Raw genomic sequence first — 19,918 nt, 5'->3', positions numbered from 1 at the left:
ATTTTCCTGTTCTCATTAGAGTTCCAACCTGAACATGGTCCTACATTAAAACAACTTTACCACCACCTAGTGGCCACGTGGAATTTTCCTCTTGATAAAATCATGCTCCAGTTTGTGGGAATTCAACACAGTTTGTAAGACACAAGGTCATGAATGCTTCAGATGTCATCACTGGAAAGGCTGAGGTGCAAGTTGATCCTCTCATGAGGAAAATCACCTCTTGATGGAGATAAACTCTGGAAGAATGGGTATATGGCTGTGGGCGAGAGCGGCCGCGCTGCTGGAGGGAGGTTGCGGGGTGATGGGGCGGTGCAATAGGCCGAAGCGGCGCCAGAGGTGCGAGGGCCTCCAACGCTGCTTGCAGCTTTAATTTTGCTTGTTTCTAGCAGAGGCTGATCTGAGGGCCTACGGAGAGGATCCATATAAAAGAAATAAAGGGGTTTGTGAAAAATGCTGGAATAATTTCTGCCCTTGTGGACTCACATATTAAAGTAAATTATCCTGAAATGAGCATAATAGAGCCACTTCAATCAATTATGTAGGTCAAGTCACCTCTTTGATTACTAAAACTGTCCTTCCTCATTACCTTCTCCTCCCTGAACTATCTGCAGCTTTGATTCAGCCAGGTAGGGACATGTCCCTATCGCCCGTACCCAATTCCATGTTCCTGCTAGGACCTCAAGGTTCTTCCAGAGGTCTTGGGTAAGATATTAAAACCCTGATTCAGTTTATTATTTTATTTATTGGCAGAATCTCTGTGTGCATGCAGGTTAAAGCTCCATCATGCAGAGAAGAAGCCAGATGTGAACAGGATCCAGAACCAGCTTCTTCCATCTTCTCTGGACCAAAGCTCATTTAAAATGGTCTGAGGCAAAGTGGAAACCTGGATGAAGATGTGAACTAGTTTGTGGAAAGCATGGACGGCGTGTCCTGCAGACTAAAGAGGAGAGGGAGCATCCAGCTTGTTATCAGTGGACAGGTGAAAAGCTGCATCTCTGATGGGATGGGGCTGCATTAGTGCCTATGGCGTGGGCAGCTTCCACATCTGTGAAGCTCCATCAATGCTGAAAAGTACATGGAGGTTTTAGAGCAACGGAGTCGGCATGGACCATAACAACATTTCTTTCTCCACATTCAATTCCATTAATTTATGGTCCTTTTACATCAATATCAATACCTTTTCTTCCTTAAAAGAAAATTCTACAGTGTGTGTTAATATCTTTATTGCACAGACAATATGAAATATGAATAAAACTCACAAACAAAAACACATGAATGACTAAAATATATACAGCAAAATAAGATGAAAATAAATTTTTATATTATATAAAAAATATGTAGACTATAATTCAATAAAGTTCATAGTGTCTATAATTGTCTGTATATGATTTATTTGTTATCAGACATTGATTAATAGTTATAATCTTTACTTGAATAATGAGCTTCAACAAACCTGACTTGTGATTCTTTCAGTTATTATTTTACCTTTTTTCTACTTCCTGTCTCTTTAAAAACTCCCGGACACATCTGACTCGGTGTGACGTCATCAGGACAAATGTTTGCTGAAGCGTCAATATTTTTATGATCACAGTTAAAAACTGTTTTTTTTTTCTGATTCCACACTGGAAAACACACACACACACACACACACACACACACACACACACACACACACACACACACACACACACACACACACACACATTCCTTTTAGCATGCGTACGTGTGTGTCTAGGGGGCGGAATGCGTGTGTGGGTGAGTGAGTGTGTGTGTGTGTGTGTGTGGAGGGCAAGTGAGGCAGGGAGCCAGTGAGGGAGGAGACAGATGACATCAGCAGGAGGAGGAGAGGAGGAGGGAAACGGCATCCTTCACCAGAGGAGAGAAGCAGAGAGAAGGAAGAGACAGAAACTAAACAAAGGAGGACAAAAAGACTGATCGTGCTGTCTGAGAGAGGGACAGACGAAGGGACGAGAGACACTAACAGCGGCAGGCAGAGAGAGAGAGGCAGAGGGAGGCCGTAGCATCCGTCCTCTGGGCCTCCATCAGCTGACTGGAGCTTGGTTTGGAGGGTGGAGCCATGATGGGCAAAGATTACATGTTAGCCATCATCATAGTCAACTATGACGGTGAGACACACACATGCTCACGTTTACGTGCCAGTCTGGGACCGTGTCCTACGACAGGCTTCTGAGGACTGTCCAGTGTCTGCTATTTATGTTTGAACTGTTGTTGACACAAACATGCAGGAAGGCGAGATTAATCCTCTGCTGTCATCTGCCTTCATGTAACATCAGTGCCACTTTTTGTTTACATTAAACAAAGAATATATTTTAAAATCACGCGTGTGTCTTCATCATGGCTGCCTCGTGTAGCTGGAATTTGTTTGAAGCGTTGTTTGTGCACATAGTCAGAAATTAAAGCTCTACATTTACCAGCTGCACTATTCCAGTAATCAGTAGGGTGCAGTGCAAGTACTAGTTAGACCAGATGGAAGGTAACAGGGTTGCGTTAATGCATTATTATTGCATTAATGTATTAATTGATTTAAGCTGTTAATTTTTAAAATCCACGTTAATGTTGTTTTTCCCCAAACTTCTTGCTACTGGCTCTGAACCAGAGGAACTTCATACAGAGGCTGCGTCCAGGCCTCTTCCTTCATGTCTGGTCCTGCTGCAGCAGTGATGATGGAATCAGGAGAGAGCGGCTTTCTTAACATGTAGATGTGTTTTCTGTCTGGAACTTCAGAAGAAAAAGAACCAACATTTCTCCTTGTCTTTCTAAACTCATGCTCAATATTGTGATTTTTGGATGAGAAACTGCTCCCAGAAGACAATGAGAAATGTAATATATATATATATATATCAGTGGCGGCTGGTGAAAAAAATTCTTGGTGGGGCTGATGTGCCGCTAAATTTCCCGGCCTAATCCAGTATAACCATGCAAATTAACAGTCAGAAAATGGCTTAAATTCCACAATAATAATTTAATTTTCTTCTCAAAAACACAGATAAAGTATATTAACAATTCACATAGGAATTTAGGCTTTAGAAAGGAACAGTATCAAAAACAAAACAAAAAACAAAAATGGTATCAAAAACAAAATTCAGGTACAGCTATGATATCAGCTGAACCTACACAAATCAACAATGTGTGTGCACGGGTGTGTGTGTGAGAGAGAGAGAGAGAGACAGACAGAGAGAAGATGAACTGAATGGGGTGGAGAGTTATTATTTGTACAAGAACTTTGCTCGTCTGTCTTTCTGTGTGGCAAATTTCTCAATGACCCTGTTGTTGAAGTCAGGAATGTCTCTCGTCAGTTTTTTCTCTATGGAGAGCATGGCCAGAGCATTGAGCTGATCTTGTGCCATGGTGTTTCTAAGGAAAGTCTTTATCCTGTTTAAAGTAGAGAAGCACCTCTCTGACTCTGATGTTGTCATCGGCGTGGTGATGAGGGTGTTTAGAAGGCTTACGCTTTCAGTGAATGTGTCTTGAAGATTGTTTTCCATCAAAACCTGATAAAGAGCCAATGCACCACTGCAACTCTGGAACTCCTCGTTTTCATAGATCAAGGACAGTTCTGTCTTAAGTCTGGCCTTATCCAATGAGGGATAGGCTTCCACCGTGGCTTCCAGTGCTGAATCTGGGAACTTTCTGCTGTGTTGCTGGAACAAGTCTCCTTGCAACAGAGTGGCGCTGACGAGGTGCTTGGTGAATGAAAACCCCTCCTTGGCATGGCTCATAATGGTGTCACATACCTATGCAATGACATGTCATTTTTAAAAATATTGTATATTATGACAATATACATTTCAGTCAGGATTACTGCATCAAATGGCCAGCATCTTCATTAGATTTGATCTGATGATCTGGTTCAAATCAGAACAAGCAGCAAGTGCTCACCTCCAGTGCCAAATGGTGTTGCGTGCCTTCTCCCAGTGTCCTCCGTTTCTTTGTGGGTGGCTCCTGAACCTGTCTTCTGTACTCCTCATCCTCCTCCAGATTAGGAACAGCCTCCCTGATCCAATACAGGAATTTTGTGAGTAAGTTCTGAAAACTGGCGAGGGATATATTAATCAAACCCAAGGCTGTGTTACTACGGAAGCGTGTAGCTGTCACCCAAATAAAAAAAAATCCGACTTTATCACGTTATAACGTGATAAGTTTATTATAAGAACATAGCCTGTACTGTATACAGATGTTGTTACGACCTATATTGGAGCAAAATACATTTTATGGAAAATATTCTCATCAAGCAGAAACTTTTCAGTTCTTTTTGACAATGATTAATTGTTCTACTCTGGTTTATTGTTGTACAGAAATGTGGGACAGTTATGAGAAACACGTAGATCACCTGCCTGCTCACAGTGAGACTGTGCGTGCATGTGCCACTCAGACACACACGCACCGTCTCACTGCGTGCAGGCAGGTGACCTACGTGTTTCTCATAACTGTCCCACATTTCTGTACAACAATAAACCAGAGTAGAACAATTAATCATTGTCAAAAAGAACTGAAAAGTTTCTGCTTGATGAGAATATTTTCCATAAAATGTATTTTGCTCCAATATAGGTCGTAACAACATCTGTATACAGTACAGCCTGTGTTCTTATAATAAACTTATCACGTTATAACGTGATAAGGTCGGATTTTTTTTTTATTTGGGTGACAGCTACACGCTTCCGTAGTATTACAATTACTGGCAATTATATTTCATCTAAACATCACATTATATTTTCATCGAAACATCATAGATACACTACGTATTAACATAGCTACTGGGCTGGTCTTGTGTTCCTTTGCCAAACTGCTGAAGCTTTGAGCTACATTCTCTGTATAAAATGCTCTAAAGATGATGATTATTATTAATGCATTTAGCCTACCTGATAGCTTGCATGCTGTGAATGAACCTCTGGGTGGCTCCTGTGATGTAGACAGCGTCGATGTTTCTCTTCTGAAGCTGGTTATATAGCATGTCTACGTGTGGCATGATCTTATGAAACAATGCTAGGAAAAAACAAAAAGCTTCATCTTCCAGCATCCTCACATAGCCGCCGGCTTCTTTCTTTGTAGGGCCATCAAATGCTTCTCTGTTCAGGATGGTCTGAAAACACTTCACCAGGTCACCCTTGTGCTCGTACACGGTGTTAACAGCACGACTGTTGAAGTTCCAACGTGTTGACGATGCACTTGGAAGTCGATGCGCCACCACCTCATCCAGCACTGCGGTTCTCTTGCTCGATTTTGTGAAAAAAGAAGCAAATCCCCCCATGTCGGAAAAAAAGTGACTGATCTGAGGGATGTGAGAGGTTGCTTGTTGCATTACCAGGTTTAACTGATGGGCATAACAGTGAACGTAGTGAGCATTTGAATAGATGTCCTGGATCTTACGCTGCACTCCTCCAGTGGCACCCCTCATTACTGAAGCCCCATCATAGGCCTGGGCGATCAACTTTTTTTCTTGTCCCTCGGGAAGGATGGTGCGCAGCCTCTCCACTAAGGCGCTAGCTATTGCATCCGCACAGGCTTTGGGTAGCTTGATGAATTCAAAAAAACGCTCCTGTATGTTGTTGCGTTGGTCGATGTATCTCAGCACCAGGACTAGCTGACAGTGTGTGGAAATGTCAGTAGTTTCATCAGCTTGGATAGCTAAAAAGTTTGCTGCCTTTACCTCATCCACGATCCGTTCTTGCAGAACTGCCAGCATACAGTCCAGCAGTTCATTCTGAACCGTCTTTGAAGTGCCTGTAAATACAGTCGCACTTTCAAGGTGTTCCCTCAAGTCCCGACCTATGGATGCCATTAAGTCCACCAGACCTCGGAAAATTCCGGGATTGTCTGAAGAAACACTTTCATCATGTCCCCGCATTGATAGTTCAAAAGCACCACAAAATTTCACACAGTCGATGATCTTAGATAAAATATGACTGTTTTTATCCACCTCTTCATTGTGCCTTCTGACAGCGATGCGGTGCCCTTCGTCCAGCTGCGCCGCTATGCTTATCTTTCCAACCACAGCTAGCTTTATGCAGTTTTCCATGTGAACTTTTGATCTTTCGTGCTTCTTAATGCGTTCTGAGAGATGCTTTAAGTCAGTCTGTCCAGAATCTGTCCACGTCAAATCACACTTGTCACTTTTAAAAATTATGCAGGGGAAACAAAAAAGCGCATTAGATATTCCACAACCTGTTAGCCAGGATTTACGCTGGAACCAATTTCTGTTAAAGGTCCTGTTATAGGCCTTTCCTTTCTCCTTAGTTGGCTGGGTGATGGCTATTTCGGGCTTGTTGGGTCCCAGCTCCTTAAGATATATTTTTTCTGCCATCGTCCTTCTCGCAAAAGGGTAGTTTAAAAGGGATCTCACCGAATTTGGTCGAAGCTGCCCCTCAACTGTGGTTAACAGTGCCATTATCACTTCGACTGAGTAACCTGTGACCTTGTCCCTTTCGCAGCCTTTCCTGAGGGGCTGAATTTTCAGCGCCCCCAAATACTAAAATTACGCGACGCTGATTGGCTGAATTTTTTTGTTTTCGCCCCAGTAACAGTACACAATTGGCTATTTCGCTACAATCGGGGGCGCTTTTCACTAGCGCCCAGGAAACATTCTATTATTAGACCAAAATGTTACTAATCTGGGACGTCAGGGGACATTGACTGTTGAATGAGAGTCAGCTGGTGGAAATGATGTTTATATAGTTTAGATTGCATGTAGGGACACACTATTAAGTAAAAATGACATTGATAACAGACATTTTGTTAAAAAATATAAATATATAAAATATATACATAGCCTATATATTTTTCCCGTTCCACATCTGGGAGGGCGGTGCCCCAGCGCCCCCTATGGGCCAGCCGCCTCTGATATATATATATATATATAAATCCTGTGTTTATATGTTCTTGTTTTATTGTCACCAATGAAAGGTTCATAAACCTACAGTAAATGTTCTTTAACGGGTAGACAACCTGGTGCATCAGTGAATGATGCCAGCTGCCATCATCATCTGTTTAGCTTGTGGATTCAGCATTGTTATGAGTGTGCTCACTCTGGTCAAGGCCTCTAACAGCTAAGCTAACATATTTCATACAATCTCAGCTGTAATCTTCAATCTTCATAAAAGCCGACCAGAAGAAGAAAGCAGAATTTATTACTAACAGAACTTTGTAGAAATAACACACAGATCAACAGTGACCAAACCTTTTCTCATCTCATCGTTCTCTCAAGTCTTGGCTTTCAGGAGAAAAAATATTGTTATTGAAACAAACACACAACACAAACTATTTCCATGTTTTCCTCATTTCCAGTTATTCCTGCTACTATTTACCTGCTATCCTCACTAAACCAACTCCAGCTCAGCTGCTTTGTGGCGCCACCGTGCATCAGAAACGTCTTCTTGGCTTTATTCCAGCCATAGAGGAGCATTATTTTTCTTCTTTTCACACACACATAGAACTTTCTGCTCACTGGTTGATCTTTGGCTGCTCCTGATTGGACGTTACCGTCAATCTAAGCTCTCTGATTGGTGGAAAGTCTGACAGGAAGTGGCTTCATCATCATGTCCAGGTCTAAATAGAGGTCTCTTAGCAACATAGTAGTGATGGTGATGTTTTTATGATGAAATGTGATAAATGATGCTGTTATCATGGATCATTGTGGATTTACCAGATAGAGCCTCTGAATAAAACTACATTTAGTGGCTGGATTGTAAACCTCCTGGACGGGATTGAAATGGCTGCAATGCCACTTACTGTAGAGGGCAAACTCCAGGGTTTGTCTGAGGCTTATTATTTATTTATTTAAACAGGAAAAGATTAAAACAATCGGGCCTGACTCAGTTTAAGAACTGTTTTTCAGGAGGTTCCTGCTCTGCAGAACATACAAACCAAACACACATCACAAATTCCAAGACAAGACAGTACAATCATACAAACACAAACCAAGAGGAGCAGCTTTAGGGGAGGCTATGGAGCCACCTCAGTGGTCACAGCTGTACCTGTCCATTAGATGGCGAGCAAATATTCTTTTAAATAGTCTTTGTGATGTTATAGTCCTGATGTGCTGTGGGATCTCATGCCAGGCTTTAGTGAGCACATAAAAGAAAGCTCTCTGACCATAGCAGTTCCTAAAGGCCGGTAAAGGCAAAAGTCCATTTGTAACTGATCTAGTCGAGCGTTCGGACCTTGAGCTGAGTTTTGGTACCAACGCAGTAAGTGCTGCTGAGATGTGTCCATTCAAGATTTGATAATACAATTTAATCCCATGGCTTCAGTGGAGTTCAAAACAGTCACTAAAACAGAGCATGAGACATCCAAACAAGCAAAGTGTTCATGTCCTTCAGATGGACGTGTCCTCTAAAGTGTCCTTCCAAGCTGTCTCTGGTGCAGCCTGTACAGCGGACACCCAGCCTCTTCATGTGATGTGCAGTTTGCCATGTCTGAAAACCTCCAGAGCATCATTTCATGTCCTCCAGTTCACACCACCGATTGCAGTAATTGTGTCCTCTGAAATCCGACATCCTCACTACAGAAAAGACATTTATTGATTTATTTAAATATTTCTCGTTGTTATAATTGGTAACAACATGTAAAATCTTTCTTTTAAAACAGTGAGTGGATAATGAGAATGAAGGTTTGGATTTATACAATCTTAGAGGAGCTTTCCTGTAAGGGAACTATTTCTGGTCGGTTTTCCCTGCTCATTTTGCTCAAATCCTTCTCTTTTAATCAGCTGATTCAGCCATTTGTGGGTCTGAGGGTTCATTAATTATTGAAACCCTTCTCAGTTTCATCTCTTCTCGTCCATGCGCCTTGACCTGCAATTGCGTTCCTCCTCCTATATCCCAGAAACAGAAACCTGATGTTGGATTAGATTTAGATGACCTGAAACATCAGCTCAGCTCTCAGTGTTATCATTCATTAATCTCTCAGGTGTTAGCATACATTCAGCTCTGTGTTAGCATACATTCAACTCTGTGTTAGCATACATTCAGCTCTGTGTTAGCATACATTCAACTCTGTGTTAGAATACATTCAGCTCTGTGTTAGCATACATTCAGCTCTGTGTTAGCATACATTCAGCTCTGTGTTAGCATACATTCAACTCTGTGTTAGCATACATTCAGCTCTGTGTTAGCATACATTCAGCTCTGTGTTAGCATACATTCAGCTCTGTGTTAGCATACATTCAGCTCTGTGTTAGCATACATTCAGCTCTGTGTTAGCATAAATTCAGCACTGTGTTAGCATACATTCAACTCTGTGTTAGCATACATTCAGCTCTGTGTTAGCATACATTCAGCTCTGTGTTAGCATACATTCAGCTCTGTGTTAGCATACATTCAGCTCTCAGGTGTTAACATACATTCAGATTTCAGGTGTTAGCATACATTCAGCTCTGTGTTAGCATACATTCAGCTCTGTGTTAGCATACATTCAGCTCTCAGGTGTTAACATACATTCAGATTTCAGGTGTTATCATACATTCAGCTCTGTGTTAGCATACATTCAGCTCTGTGTTAGCATACATTCAGCTCTGTGTTAGCATACCTTCAGCTCTCAGGTGTTAACATACATTCAGATTTCAGGTGTTAGCATACATTCAGCTCTGTGTTAGCATACATTCAGCTCTCAGGTGTTAACATACATTCAGATTTCAGGTGTTAGCATACATTCAGCTCTGTGTTAGCATACATTCAGCTCTGTGTTAGCATACATTCAGCTCTCAGGTGTTAACATTCATTCAGATTTCAGGTGTTATCATACATTCAGCTCTGTGTTAGCATACATTCCAGTGACTTTTAATCAGATTTTTTAAATTCTTTTTTGGAAACAGATTCCTGCCCTGGTTACTCAGTCAGATCAACTCAATATAAAAAGTTCATTTGTTTATTTTAATAAATAAATAAACTGAAGACTGAGCCTTTACAGATTAATGATGGAGAGTGGATGGACAGTTTTCATGTGTCAGCATCGATGACGAGGATGAAAGTCACCTTCGCCTGCATGATAAACTGCAGAATAAGAGAGGAGAGGATATGGAGAGGAGTAGTATTGATTTTCCTACATAAAGTGACCACTGATATGATATTTGTTACTTTACGGATCAATATTTACCCTTCCAATCAGCAGAAAGCCAGTTTCTCTCAGATGGGCAGTTGACTGTACAGAAACTGCTTATGGCTCTAATCACTGCACCATTTCTGTCTGATAAGAGAAGTAAATAAAGTTGTTGGGCCTTTGAATGAGAGCATGTCTGAGAAATAGTTTTTACATAGAAAACAGAAAATGAGAGAATTTCTGAGGATGACTATTTCCTTTCATGCCATGCGTTAATGCCTTTCTCCACCAATGACTCCTCACCTCATCACCGAAGCCTCATATTTGCTCTGTGTTAAAAATGTACACAGACGTCTTGTCCGTCCTCTGCCTTCATTTCCTGTGTGGTTCAGTCTGTTTTCAGAGCTTGTGGATGTGCACCCAGACCAAGCAAACCAGAAAGCACCAGGGGGTGGTGTTGAGTAGTATAGATGATCTAAGACCAGTGAAAATACCAGAGAAGAAAAAGCTTAATGACTTTTCAGATCACCATTATCTCCTGTGCTGCCTCAGTCTGAGGATTCTCCATGTTTGTTATTATCTGAAACCATGTCAGAACTGGGTGATGAACTCTGAACTCTGCACTGCTCTCTGGTGGATGTGTTGGCTAATTGCCATGCTAACGTAGGGGTTGGATGCTGACCCTAAAGCTGGATTTATACTCGTGCGGCGTCTGCTTAAGGTCAGTTATTCTGTCACCGCTGTAATTGCCTCGCAGGTTTGTACGGTGATGCACCTCTTCCAGACCTGACATGCACCCCTGCTATGCAGACAGTTACGTGGATGTATTCACTTGTGATTGGTCAGTTTGGTATCACGCATTTCCGGATTTTTGGATCTTCTTGCTAAATTTGTGTAGTGACCGGCTTTTTTTAAAAAAAACAGTAACCAGTGGATCAAGTCCATGAGAAGCTCATCGAATTGTTTCTTCGTTTGCTTCCATGAGCGCATGAAGACACTTCACCATCTTGGACGTCATTGCTGTTTTAAAACAGAAAACACCCACCGGACCTGAAGTGAACACCCCCCCCCCCCCCCCCCCCAAAAAAAAACTCTGTCCTGGTGAGTTTATTGGCCAAATCCACCCCTACTGCCACCTTCAGATTAGGAGGAGGAACTGCAACACGACACCAGAAAGATGCGTATTGGCATGACTTGCCTTTATTTTGGCATGTTTGAGTAAGTATTTAATCTCTGCACTACTTTCCCACCAGCAAAAGATGTGAATATTTGTCTATGTAAGCCAGTGAAAATAAAAAACCACCTCATTGTGTTGTGGCTGTAGTAACCACTGCAGTCTGTAGGGGGCGCTGACAGGGATACGAGTCTTGTTTTTAGACTAGAGGATGCTTGTTGACAGTGTTTATGTCCCTGTAGACAACATCTGGACAGACCAAAACCTCCTCCTGGATCCAGATCTTCCCTCTGGCTGGAGAATCATCAAAGACGCCACAGGGACGTACTACTGGCATGTTCCAACCGGCACCACCCAGTGGCAGCACCCCCGTCTGACTGGGAAGCCACAGCCCCTCCAAACACAGGTGAGAACACATCAAACTAGTTAATGTCCAGATTAACTGGTTTGTATGGTTGAGTAAGTTCAGCCTCCTCTTCTTCTGTGGTAATTTAGCAGGAGGAAGTAGGAGCACCGAGTCCTGACAAAAAGACAGATGAACCTCCAGAGGACAGGTACCACGCACAGGTCTCTCTCTGACATATGTCCACAGCTCCTCCCCCAGAACTAAACCCGGTTCTAAAATAAACCCGATAATAACCCAGTGGTTCCCAAACTTTTTCTGCAGGGCCCCCTTTTCATCGACAACCATGTCAAGCCCCCCTCCCCCTGATCCCACTGTCACACACTGCCCGATGCTTCCAAAGAAGCCTGTGAAGAAATGTGCCACAATATAGTCTTTATATAACTGGCTGCGTGTCATTAACTCCAGTTGAAACGCGTTCAGTGGCAGAAAGAATCAGCTCCTCTGCTACAGTGTGAAGCGTTTTAAACCAGCAACCTCTGTTATCTTCTTTAGGTGAGTCGAGCTTTCGATGAGACGGATGCTGCTTTAGTTAAAACAGGAGGTGAGCAGTTTATTTCTGAAGTAACCAACAGGGTTTTCTTTGCGTTCAGGATGAGACATCTCCAACTACTGCTGTAACTGGTTTGGCTTCATACTGTCAGATGCTGATATATTGAGACATACAACCCACTGTGGTCTCTCTTTATTACCCACCACTGACCATCACCATTACATGACCGTTACCTGGTCATGCCCATGCCACATCATGCTTTCTTTTTTTCTTTTTTACTTTTTTTTGTTGTTGTTTTTCTGTTTGGAAGTTGAAATCTCTGTTGTTCATTCATAATCATTTGCCCATTGGTATGGTAAATAAACCTTTACTGTTGTAATGATGGATAACGTTATCTAGTGTTAGCTAACACTCCATTGAGACCTTGTGGATCTGCCTTCTTATTTCCGTTTACTAAACCAAACTTGATGAATTGGATTGTTCTTGTGGAATAGTTTAGCCTTTTTAGGGAGTTTAGGACCATTTTTGTCCCAAGTTTTTAATTTCTTAAAACATCTTAACATATGACAGGTGTGCAGGACCACAAGGCATGGAGGTAGTTGTCTGGTGTGTTTTCATTGCAGTGTGTGCAGATGTTTGATTGTGACAGACCCATTCTGAACATCCTTTGTCCTGTATAATGAGTTCTATGCAGAATTTTGAATTGTATTAGTTGCATATTTGAATTCTTAGTCATTTTAAAGGTGTTTAAACATATTTGTGACCATTTATCTTTATTAAAGTTACTGGATAAGTCACCCTCCCATTTTGAAGTTGGAAGACAGATTGAGTGTTCTAGTTTGGATAATAGTCTATATGTTTTAGATAACAGCTTTGGGGCATTGTGATTCATGAATTCTGCCACCCTGATAGTGTCTTTAATTGATAAGTTAGTGCTGTCGTGGGTTTCACCGCACACAGGTGTAAAACTGAACATTTTTTGTGGCCCTCTAGATGGTCCTCTGTGTGTGTTGTCTGTTCAGCGCCTGTTGGTTTTATATGAATTCTTGTCTCTTAGGACTTTGTGGCATGAAGATTACCTGACCCACCATGACCCAGACTCAAAGGTAAGGTGACATAAACATTCTTTAACAGGTTAACATTTTATTCTACAAACATGTTTATAGTTTCTTTCCAAATGGAACATTTTTTTCTTTTGACCTTCTTAGTTCATGAACTGTTTACAGAGAATATTTTCAGCATAATATAATCTTGGAAACCAGCATCATCATCATCACAGACTTTATCAAATTATTTATAAATACAGATTATATTGTTCAGATAGCAAATGTTGTCCAGTCTATAAATCCACTAGTGTGTGTACATGAGGTAGGTTTTCATTAAAAAATTATATAATATATATATATATATATATATATATATATATATATATATATATATATGTATATATATATATATATATATATATGTGTGTGTGTGTGTGTGTGTGTGTGTGTGTGTGTGTGACTTCTTACCTGTGAAAATGTTCATTATTAATATGAAGAATTAAATTTAGATTAGTGACAGCAATGAATATTTTAGAAGCGTTTTCTGGCATTTTCTATATATGAAACATAATTAATTAATTAACAAATTTAAAATGAATTTTAAATATCAAATGAAGGATTATCCTCCGTATGAAATGTAATTATCTTTCTGATATTTCAGACTTGAATTTTTAAATTGTTAAGCGTTATTTGTAATAGAAAATGACAGGTTTCATTATATTATTATCATTATTATTATTATTATAGAAAAGTGAATTAGCTGCATAATAAATTAAAGCTGTCTGAAAATATAAAGATTCTAACATTTAATGTACATCAAGACGAAGATAAACTGGTTCTGTCTTAACGAAAACGTGTGAAACACGACAAGACTGGCTGCAATGAACTGGTAACTTGTCCAGGTGTACCTGCCTCTCACCTGCTAAATGCTGGTAAGGCTGCAGCTGCCCCGTGACCCGTAATGGATGAAGTGGTGCAGATAATGGATGGATGGGCCTGATGAGTGACAGGGCCAGTCCAAGCCTCCATGGGGCCCTAGGCAACACTTGAGTTTTGGGGCCCTCTATTACCGTCTGTGATAATGAATGATTATTCACACACCTACCATAAACTTATTTAATTTACTAATCTGTCATTATGCTTTAACTTATAAAACTAGATGTTAGAACTTTGTGTTGTTGTTTGATTGTAATGAACAGAGATAAAGGTCACGGAAGATGACAACAGATTTCCAAACTTAAAATCTTACGATTAATATTCAGCAGCTCTCCCTGCTGGCCCCACAGAAAGAAATACATACAACATCTACACAGTTATAGGATGTTATTCACAGCATCCTTTTATGAGCCAGATAGTTTTTACCCCTCTATTGTGAAACATGAAATGGTGATAAACTCAGCTACAAATGTGGCCTAAGAGTGATTTACATTAAATATTTAAAGTGATATTGCACTGAACTGGAGTTCTGAATTTGACAGATCCACTAGAAGTAATTAAACAGACCAAAATAAAATGTATTTACTGTAAACATGTCAGATGCTTTATTACTTATGGTTTTAAATAAACTTTAACAGCAATATGCAGCAATAAAGACCTACAATAACTAAAACTGCAATAGATCACAAAAAAAGGTACTTCCTTCATATATTCTCTAAATGAAATAAACAAAAATCTAAAAAATATTAAGTATAATGAAAAATATTTTAAAATCTATCAATAATTCTGTCAATAAAAGAGATGTACATCTCCATGAACTTTACCGGATGACTATTTGTCTTTAGGTATAGTGGTGGTGGAAGCTTCAGTCATATTGTTGTTGAGAACACTGAATTCTCCTTTATAGGCAGCAGCCCTCTAAATACCCGACCAGATGCACTTGTCACTCAGCTGGTGAACTGGTCACGTAGCTGGTAAACTAGTTACACAGCTGGTAAACTGGTCATTCAGCTGGTGAACTGGTCACTCAGCTGGTAAAATGGTCACTCAGATAGTAAACTGGTCACTCACCTGGTAAAATGTTCACTCAGATAGTAAACTGGTCACTCAGGTGGTGAACTGGTTACTCAGCTGGTAAATTAGTCAATTGGCTGGTAAACTGGTCGTTCAGCTGGTAAACTTGTGCCTCAGCTGGTGAACTGGCCACTCAGCTGGTAAACTGGCCACTCAGCTGGTAAACTTGTACCTCAGCTGCATAAACGGGTCACTCAGCTGGTGAACTGGCCACTCAGCTGCGTAAGTTGGTCACTCAGCTGTGTAAAATGGTCACTAAGCTAGTAAACTAGTCACTCACCTGGTAAACTGGTCACTCAGGTAGTGAACTGGTCACTCAGTTGGTAAACTAGTCAATTAGCTGGTAATCTAGTCGATCAGCTGGTTAACTGGTCACTCAGCTGGTTAGCTGGTCACTCTGCTGGGAACTGGCCACTCAGGTTGTAAAATGGTCACTCAGGTGGGCAAACAAGTCACTCAGCTTTCTGAACTGGATGCTCAGCTGGTAAACTCGTCACTTAGGTGGGAAACGGATCACTCTGCAGGTAAACTTGTAACTCAATTTATAAAACTTTAACTTAGCTGGGTAAACTGGTCACTCAGCTGGGTAAACTGGTGACTCAGCTGGTAAACTGGTCACTCGGCTACTAAACTGGCCACTCATCTGGTGAACTGGTCACTCAGTTGGTAAATTGGTCACTCAGTTAGTAAACTGGTGACTCAGTGGGTAAAATGGCCACTCAGCTGATAAAATGGTCACTCGGCTTGGTTAACTGGTGACTCAGCTGGTAAACTGGCCACTGAGCTCGTAAACTGGCCACTCAGCTGTTAAACTGACCACTCAGCTGGTAAACTGGACAATCAGCTGGCAAAGAGGTCACTCAGCTGGGAAATTGGCCACTCAGCTTGGGAAACTGGTAACTCAGCTGATAAATTGTCCATTCAGCTGGGTAAACTGGCCACTCAGCAGGTAAACTGGTCACTTAGTTGGTTAACTGGCCACTCAGCTCGTAAACTGGCCACTCAGTTGGTAAATTGGCCTCTCAGCTGGGTGATATGATCACTCAGCTAGAAAACTGGCCACTCAACTGGTGAACTAGTCACTCAGTTGGTAAATTGGCCACTCAGCTTGGTCAACTGGCCACTGAGATGGGTAAACTGGTGACTCAGCTAGTAAACTGGCCACTGAGCTGGTAAACTGGCCACTCAGCTGGTAAACTGGACAATCAGCTGGCAAAGAGGTCACTCAGCTGATAAATTGTCCATTCAGCTGGGTAAACTGGCCACTCATCGGGTAAACTGGTCACTCAGTTTGTAAACTAGTCACTATGCTGGTAAACTTGACAATCAGATGGGGAAAATTGTCATTTGGTTGGTTATCTGGTCATCAGCTGCTTAATTGGCCATTCAGCTTGGTAAACTGACCACTCAGTTGGTAAATTGGCCTCTCAGCTGGGTGATATGGTCACTCAGCTAGTAAACTGGCCACTCATCTGGTGAACTGGTCACTCAGTTGGTAAATTGGCCACTCAGCTTGGTAAACTTGTCATTCAACTGGTAAACTGGTCACTAAGCTGGGAAACTGGCCACTGAGCTGTTAAAATGGCCAATCAGCTGTTAAACTGGCCACTGAGCTGGTAAACTGGCCACTCAGCTGTTAAACTGTCCACTTAGCTGGTAAACTGGCCACTTAGCTGGTACACTGGACAATCAGCTGGCAAAGAGGTCATTCAGCTGGTGAAGTGGTCACTCAGCTGGTAAACTGGCCACTCAGCTGGTAAACTGGCCACTCAGGTGGTTAACTGGCCACTGAGCTGGTAAACTGGCCGCTTAGCTGGTAAATTGGACAATCAGCTGGCAAAGAGGTCACTCAGCTGATAAATAGTCCATTCAGCTGGGTAAACTGGCCACTCAGGTGGTAGACTGGTCACTCAGCAGGTAAACTGGTCACTTAGTTGGTTAACTGGCCACTCACCTGCTGAACTGGTCACTCAGTTGGTAAATTGGCCACTCAGCTTGGTAAACTGGCCACTCAGCTGGGTAAACTGGTGACTCAGCTAGTAAACTGGCCACTCAGCTGGTAAACCAGTCAATCAACCGGGCCACCTGGCCACTCATCTTTTTAAACTGGTCACTCAGCTGGTAAACTGGCCACTCAATTGGTAAACTGGCAACTTAGCTGGTAAATTGGTCACTCAGTTTTGAAACTGGCCATTCAGCTGGAAAACTGGTCACACAGCTGGTAAGGTGGACACTTAGCTGGTAAACTGGACAATGAGCTGGTGAACTGGCCACTCAGTTGCGTAAATTGGTCCCTCAGCTGGCAAAGAGGTCATTCAGCTGGTGAAGTGGTCACTCAGCTGGTAAACTGGCCACTCAGGTGGTTAACTGGCCACTGAGCTGGTAAACTGGCCCCTTAGCTGGTAAACTGGTCACTCAGTTGATAAATTGGCCACTTAGCTGGTAAACTGGCCGCTGAGCTGGTAAATTGGCCACTCAGGTGGTAAACTGCCCACTTAGCTGGTAAACTGGTCACTCACCTGGTAAACCTCACAATCAGCTGGGGCTTCTTATCACTCAGCTGGTAAAGTGGTCACTCAGCTGGTAACCTGGCCACTCAGCTGGTAAACCAGCCAATCGACCGGGTCAACTGGCCACTCATCTTGGTAAACTGATCCTGCAGCTGGTAAACTGGTCACTCAGCTGGTAAACTGGCCACTCAATTGGTAAACTGGCAACTTAGCTGGTAAAGTGGTCACTCAGCTGGTAAATTGGTCACTCAGTTTGGAAACTGGCCATTCAGCTGGTAAACTGGCCACTTAGCTGGTAAACTGGACAATCAGCTGGTGAACTGGCCACTCAGCTGCGTAAATTGGTCACTCAGCTGTGTAAAGTGGTCACTCAGCTGGGTAAACTGATGACTCAGCTGGTAAACTGGTCACCCAGCTTGTAAACTGGTCACTCACCTGGTAAACTAATCAATTAACTGGTGAACTGGTCATTTAGCTGGTTAAATGGTCACTCAGCTCGTTAGGTGGTCACTCAGCTGGGTAAACTAGTGACTCTGCTGGTAAACTGGCCGCTCAACTTGGGAAACTGGTCACTCAGCTGGTAAAGTGGTCACTCAGCTTGTAAACTGGCCACTCAGCTGGTAAACTGGTCACTCAGCTGGTAAACCTGACAATCAGCTGGTAAACATGACTCTCAGCTTGGGAAACTGGTCACTCAGCTGGTAAAGTGGTCACTCAGCTTGTAAACTGGCCACTCAGCTGGTAAACTGGCCACTCACGTGATTAACTGGCCACTGAGCTGGTAAACTGGTAACTCAGCTGGTAAACTGGCCACTCAGCTGGTAAACCAGCCAATCAGCTGGGTCAACTGGCCATTCAGCTTAGTAAACTGGTCATGCAGCTGGTAAACTGGCCACTTAATTGGTAAACTGGCCACTGAGCTGGTAAACTGGGCAATTAGCTGGGTAAACTGGTGACTCAGCTGTTAAACTGGCCACTCAGCTGCATAAACTGGCCACTCAGCTGGGTAAACTGGTGACTCAGCTAGTAAACTGGCAACTCAGCTGGGTAAACTTTTAACTCAGCTTGGTAAACTGGTCATGCAGCTGGAAAACTGGCCACTCAATTGGTAAACTGGCTACTGAGCTGGTAAACTGGTCAATCAGCTGGTAAATTGGCAACTAAGCTGGTTAACTGGTCACTCAGCTGGTTAGCTGGTGACTCACCTTGTGAACTGGCCACTCAGCTGGTAAACTGGCCAATTAGCTGTGTAAACTGGCCACTGAGCTGGTAAACTGGTCAATCAGCTGGTGAATTGGCAACTCAGCTGGTAAACTGGTGACTCAGCTGGTAAAGCGGTCAATCAGCTGGTAAACTGGACACTCAGCGGGTAAACTGGTCACTCAGCTGGTAAACTGGTCACTCAACTAGTAAACTGGTCAATCAGCTGGGTAAACTGGCCACTCAGCTGGTAAAGTGATCATTCAGTTGGTAAAGTGGTCACTCAGCTGGTAAACTGGCCACTCAGCTGGTAAACCAGCCAATCAGCCGGGTCAACTGGCCACTCAGCTTGGTAAACTGGACACTAAGTTGGTAAACTGGTCACTCAGCTAGTAAACTGGCTACTCAGCTAGTAAACTGGTAAAGCAAGCTAATTAGCTTGTATAGGCTATTCTACCACAAAATGTTAGATATTTAGGGACTATTCTGACTAGAAGAAACTTATCTTGCTGTTTTTTTTTTCTCCTCTTACGCCTTTTTTACTTTAGTGCCTGACCCTGAAGAAGTCTTTTTTACAACTTTGTTATTTTCTTCCACCTCATCTTTAGCTGTGCACAGTTTGCACAGATCAGCTGCAGAGCGGAACAACGGTAGAACCACTGTAGCAGCAGCTATCTGTTTACGCTTTGTCTTTTAAAATATAAATTTTATATTTTGTCAAATACATGTTTAAATCAATACTCATGCATATAAAAATTATTATTAATGAAAAAATAATAAACAAATTAAAAAAATGTTTAAAAAAACCTAACTGCTCTTTTGGCCCCCTGGTGGTGACGGGGTCCTAAGCAGGCTCTTAGTTTGTTTATGCCTCAGGCCGGCTTTGTGGAGAGGCAGTTAACTCACCACCAAATAACCACTCAGCTGGTAAATCAGCCAATCAGCCGGGTCAACTGGCCACTCACCTTGGTAAACTGGTCATGCAGCTGGTAAACTGGCCACTCAATTGGTAAACTTGCCACTGAGCTG

The 19,918-nt window shown here is 42.2% G+C and overlaps 1 protein-coding gene across 3 annotated transcripts in view; it reads left to right on the top strand.

Moving 5' to 3' along the window:
- The first annotated feature begins 1,842 nt into the window (after positions 1 to 1,842).
- The window catches only part of apbb3 (amyloid beta (A4) precursor protein-binding, family B, member 3), a 39,218-nt gene continuing 21,142 nt past the window's right edge, over positions 1,843 to 19,918 (top strand). For all 3 annotated transcript variants that reach the window (XM_042008900.1, XM_042008899.1, XM_042008898.1), the window contains exons 1-4: positions 1,843 to 2,126; positions 11,470 to 11,633; positions 11,723 to 11,781; positions 13,181 to 13,229. In XM_042008900.1, coding sequence (XP_041864834.1) covers positions 2,078 to 2,126; positions 11,470 to 11,633; positions 11,723 to 11,781; positions 13,181 to 13,229 — 321 coding nt within the window. In that variant the 5' untranslated portion in view covers positions 1,843 to 2,077. The remainder of the gene's footprint in view (positions 2,127 to 11,469; positions 11,634 to 11,722; positions 11,782 to 13,180; positions 13,230 to 19,918) is intronic.

The sequence above is a fragment of the Melanotaenia boesemani genome, chromosome 15, assembly GCF_017639745.1.
Source record: "Melanotaenia boesemani isolate fMelBoe1 chromosome 15, fMelBoe1.pri, whole genome shotgun sequence".
NCBI classification, from domain to species: domain Eukaryota; kingdom Metazoa; phylum Chordata; class Actinopteri; order Atheriniformes; family Melanotaeniidae; genus Melanotaenia; species Melanotaenia boesemani.
Note: the sequence above shows the minus strand (reverse complement) of the source record. Positions and strands in the feature narration are given on the sequence as shown.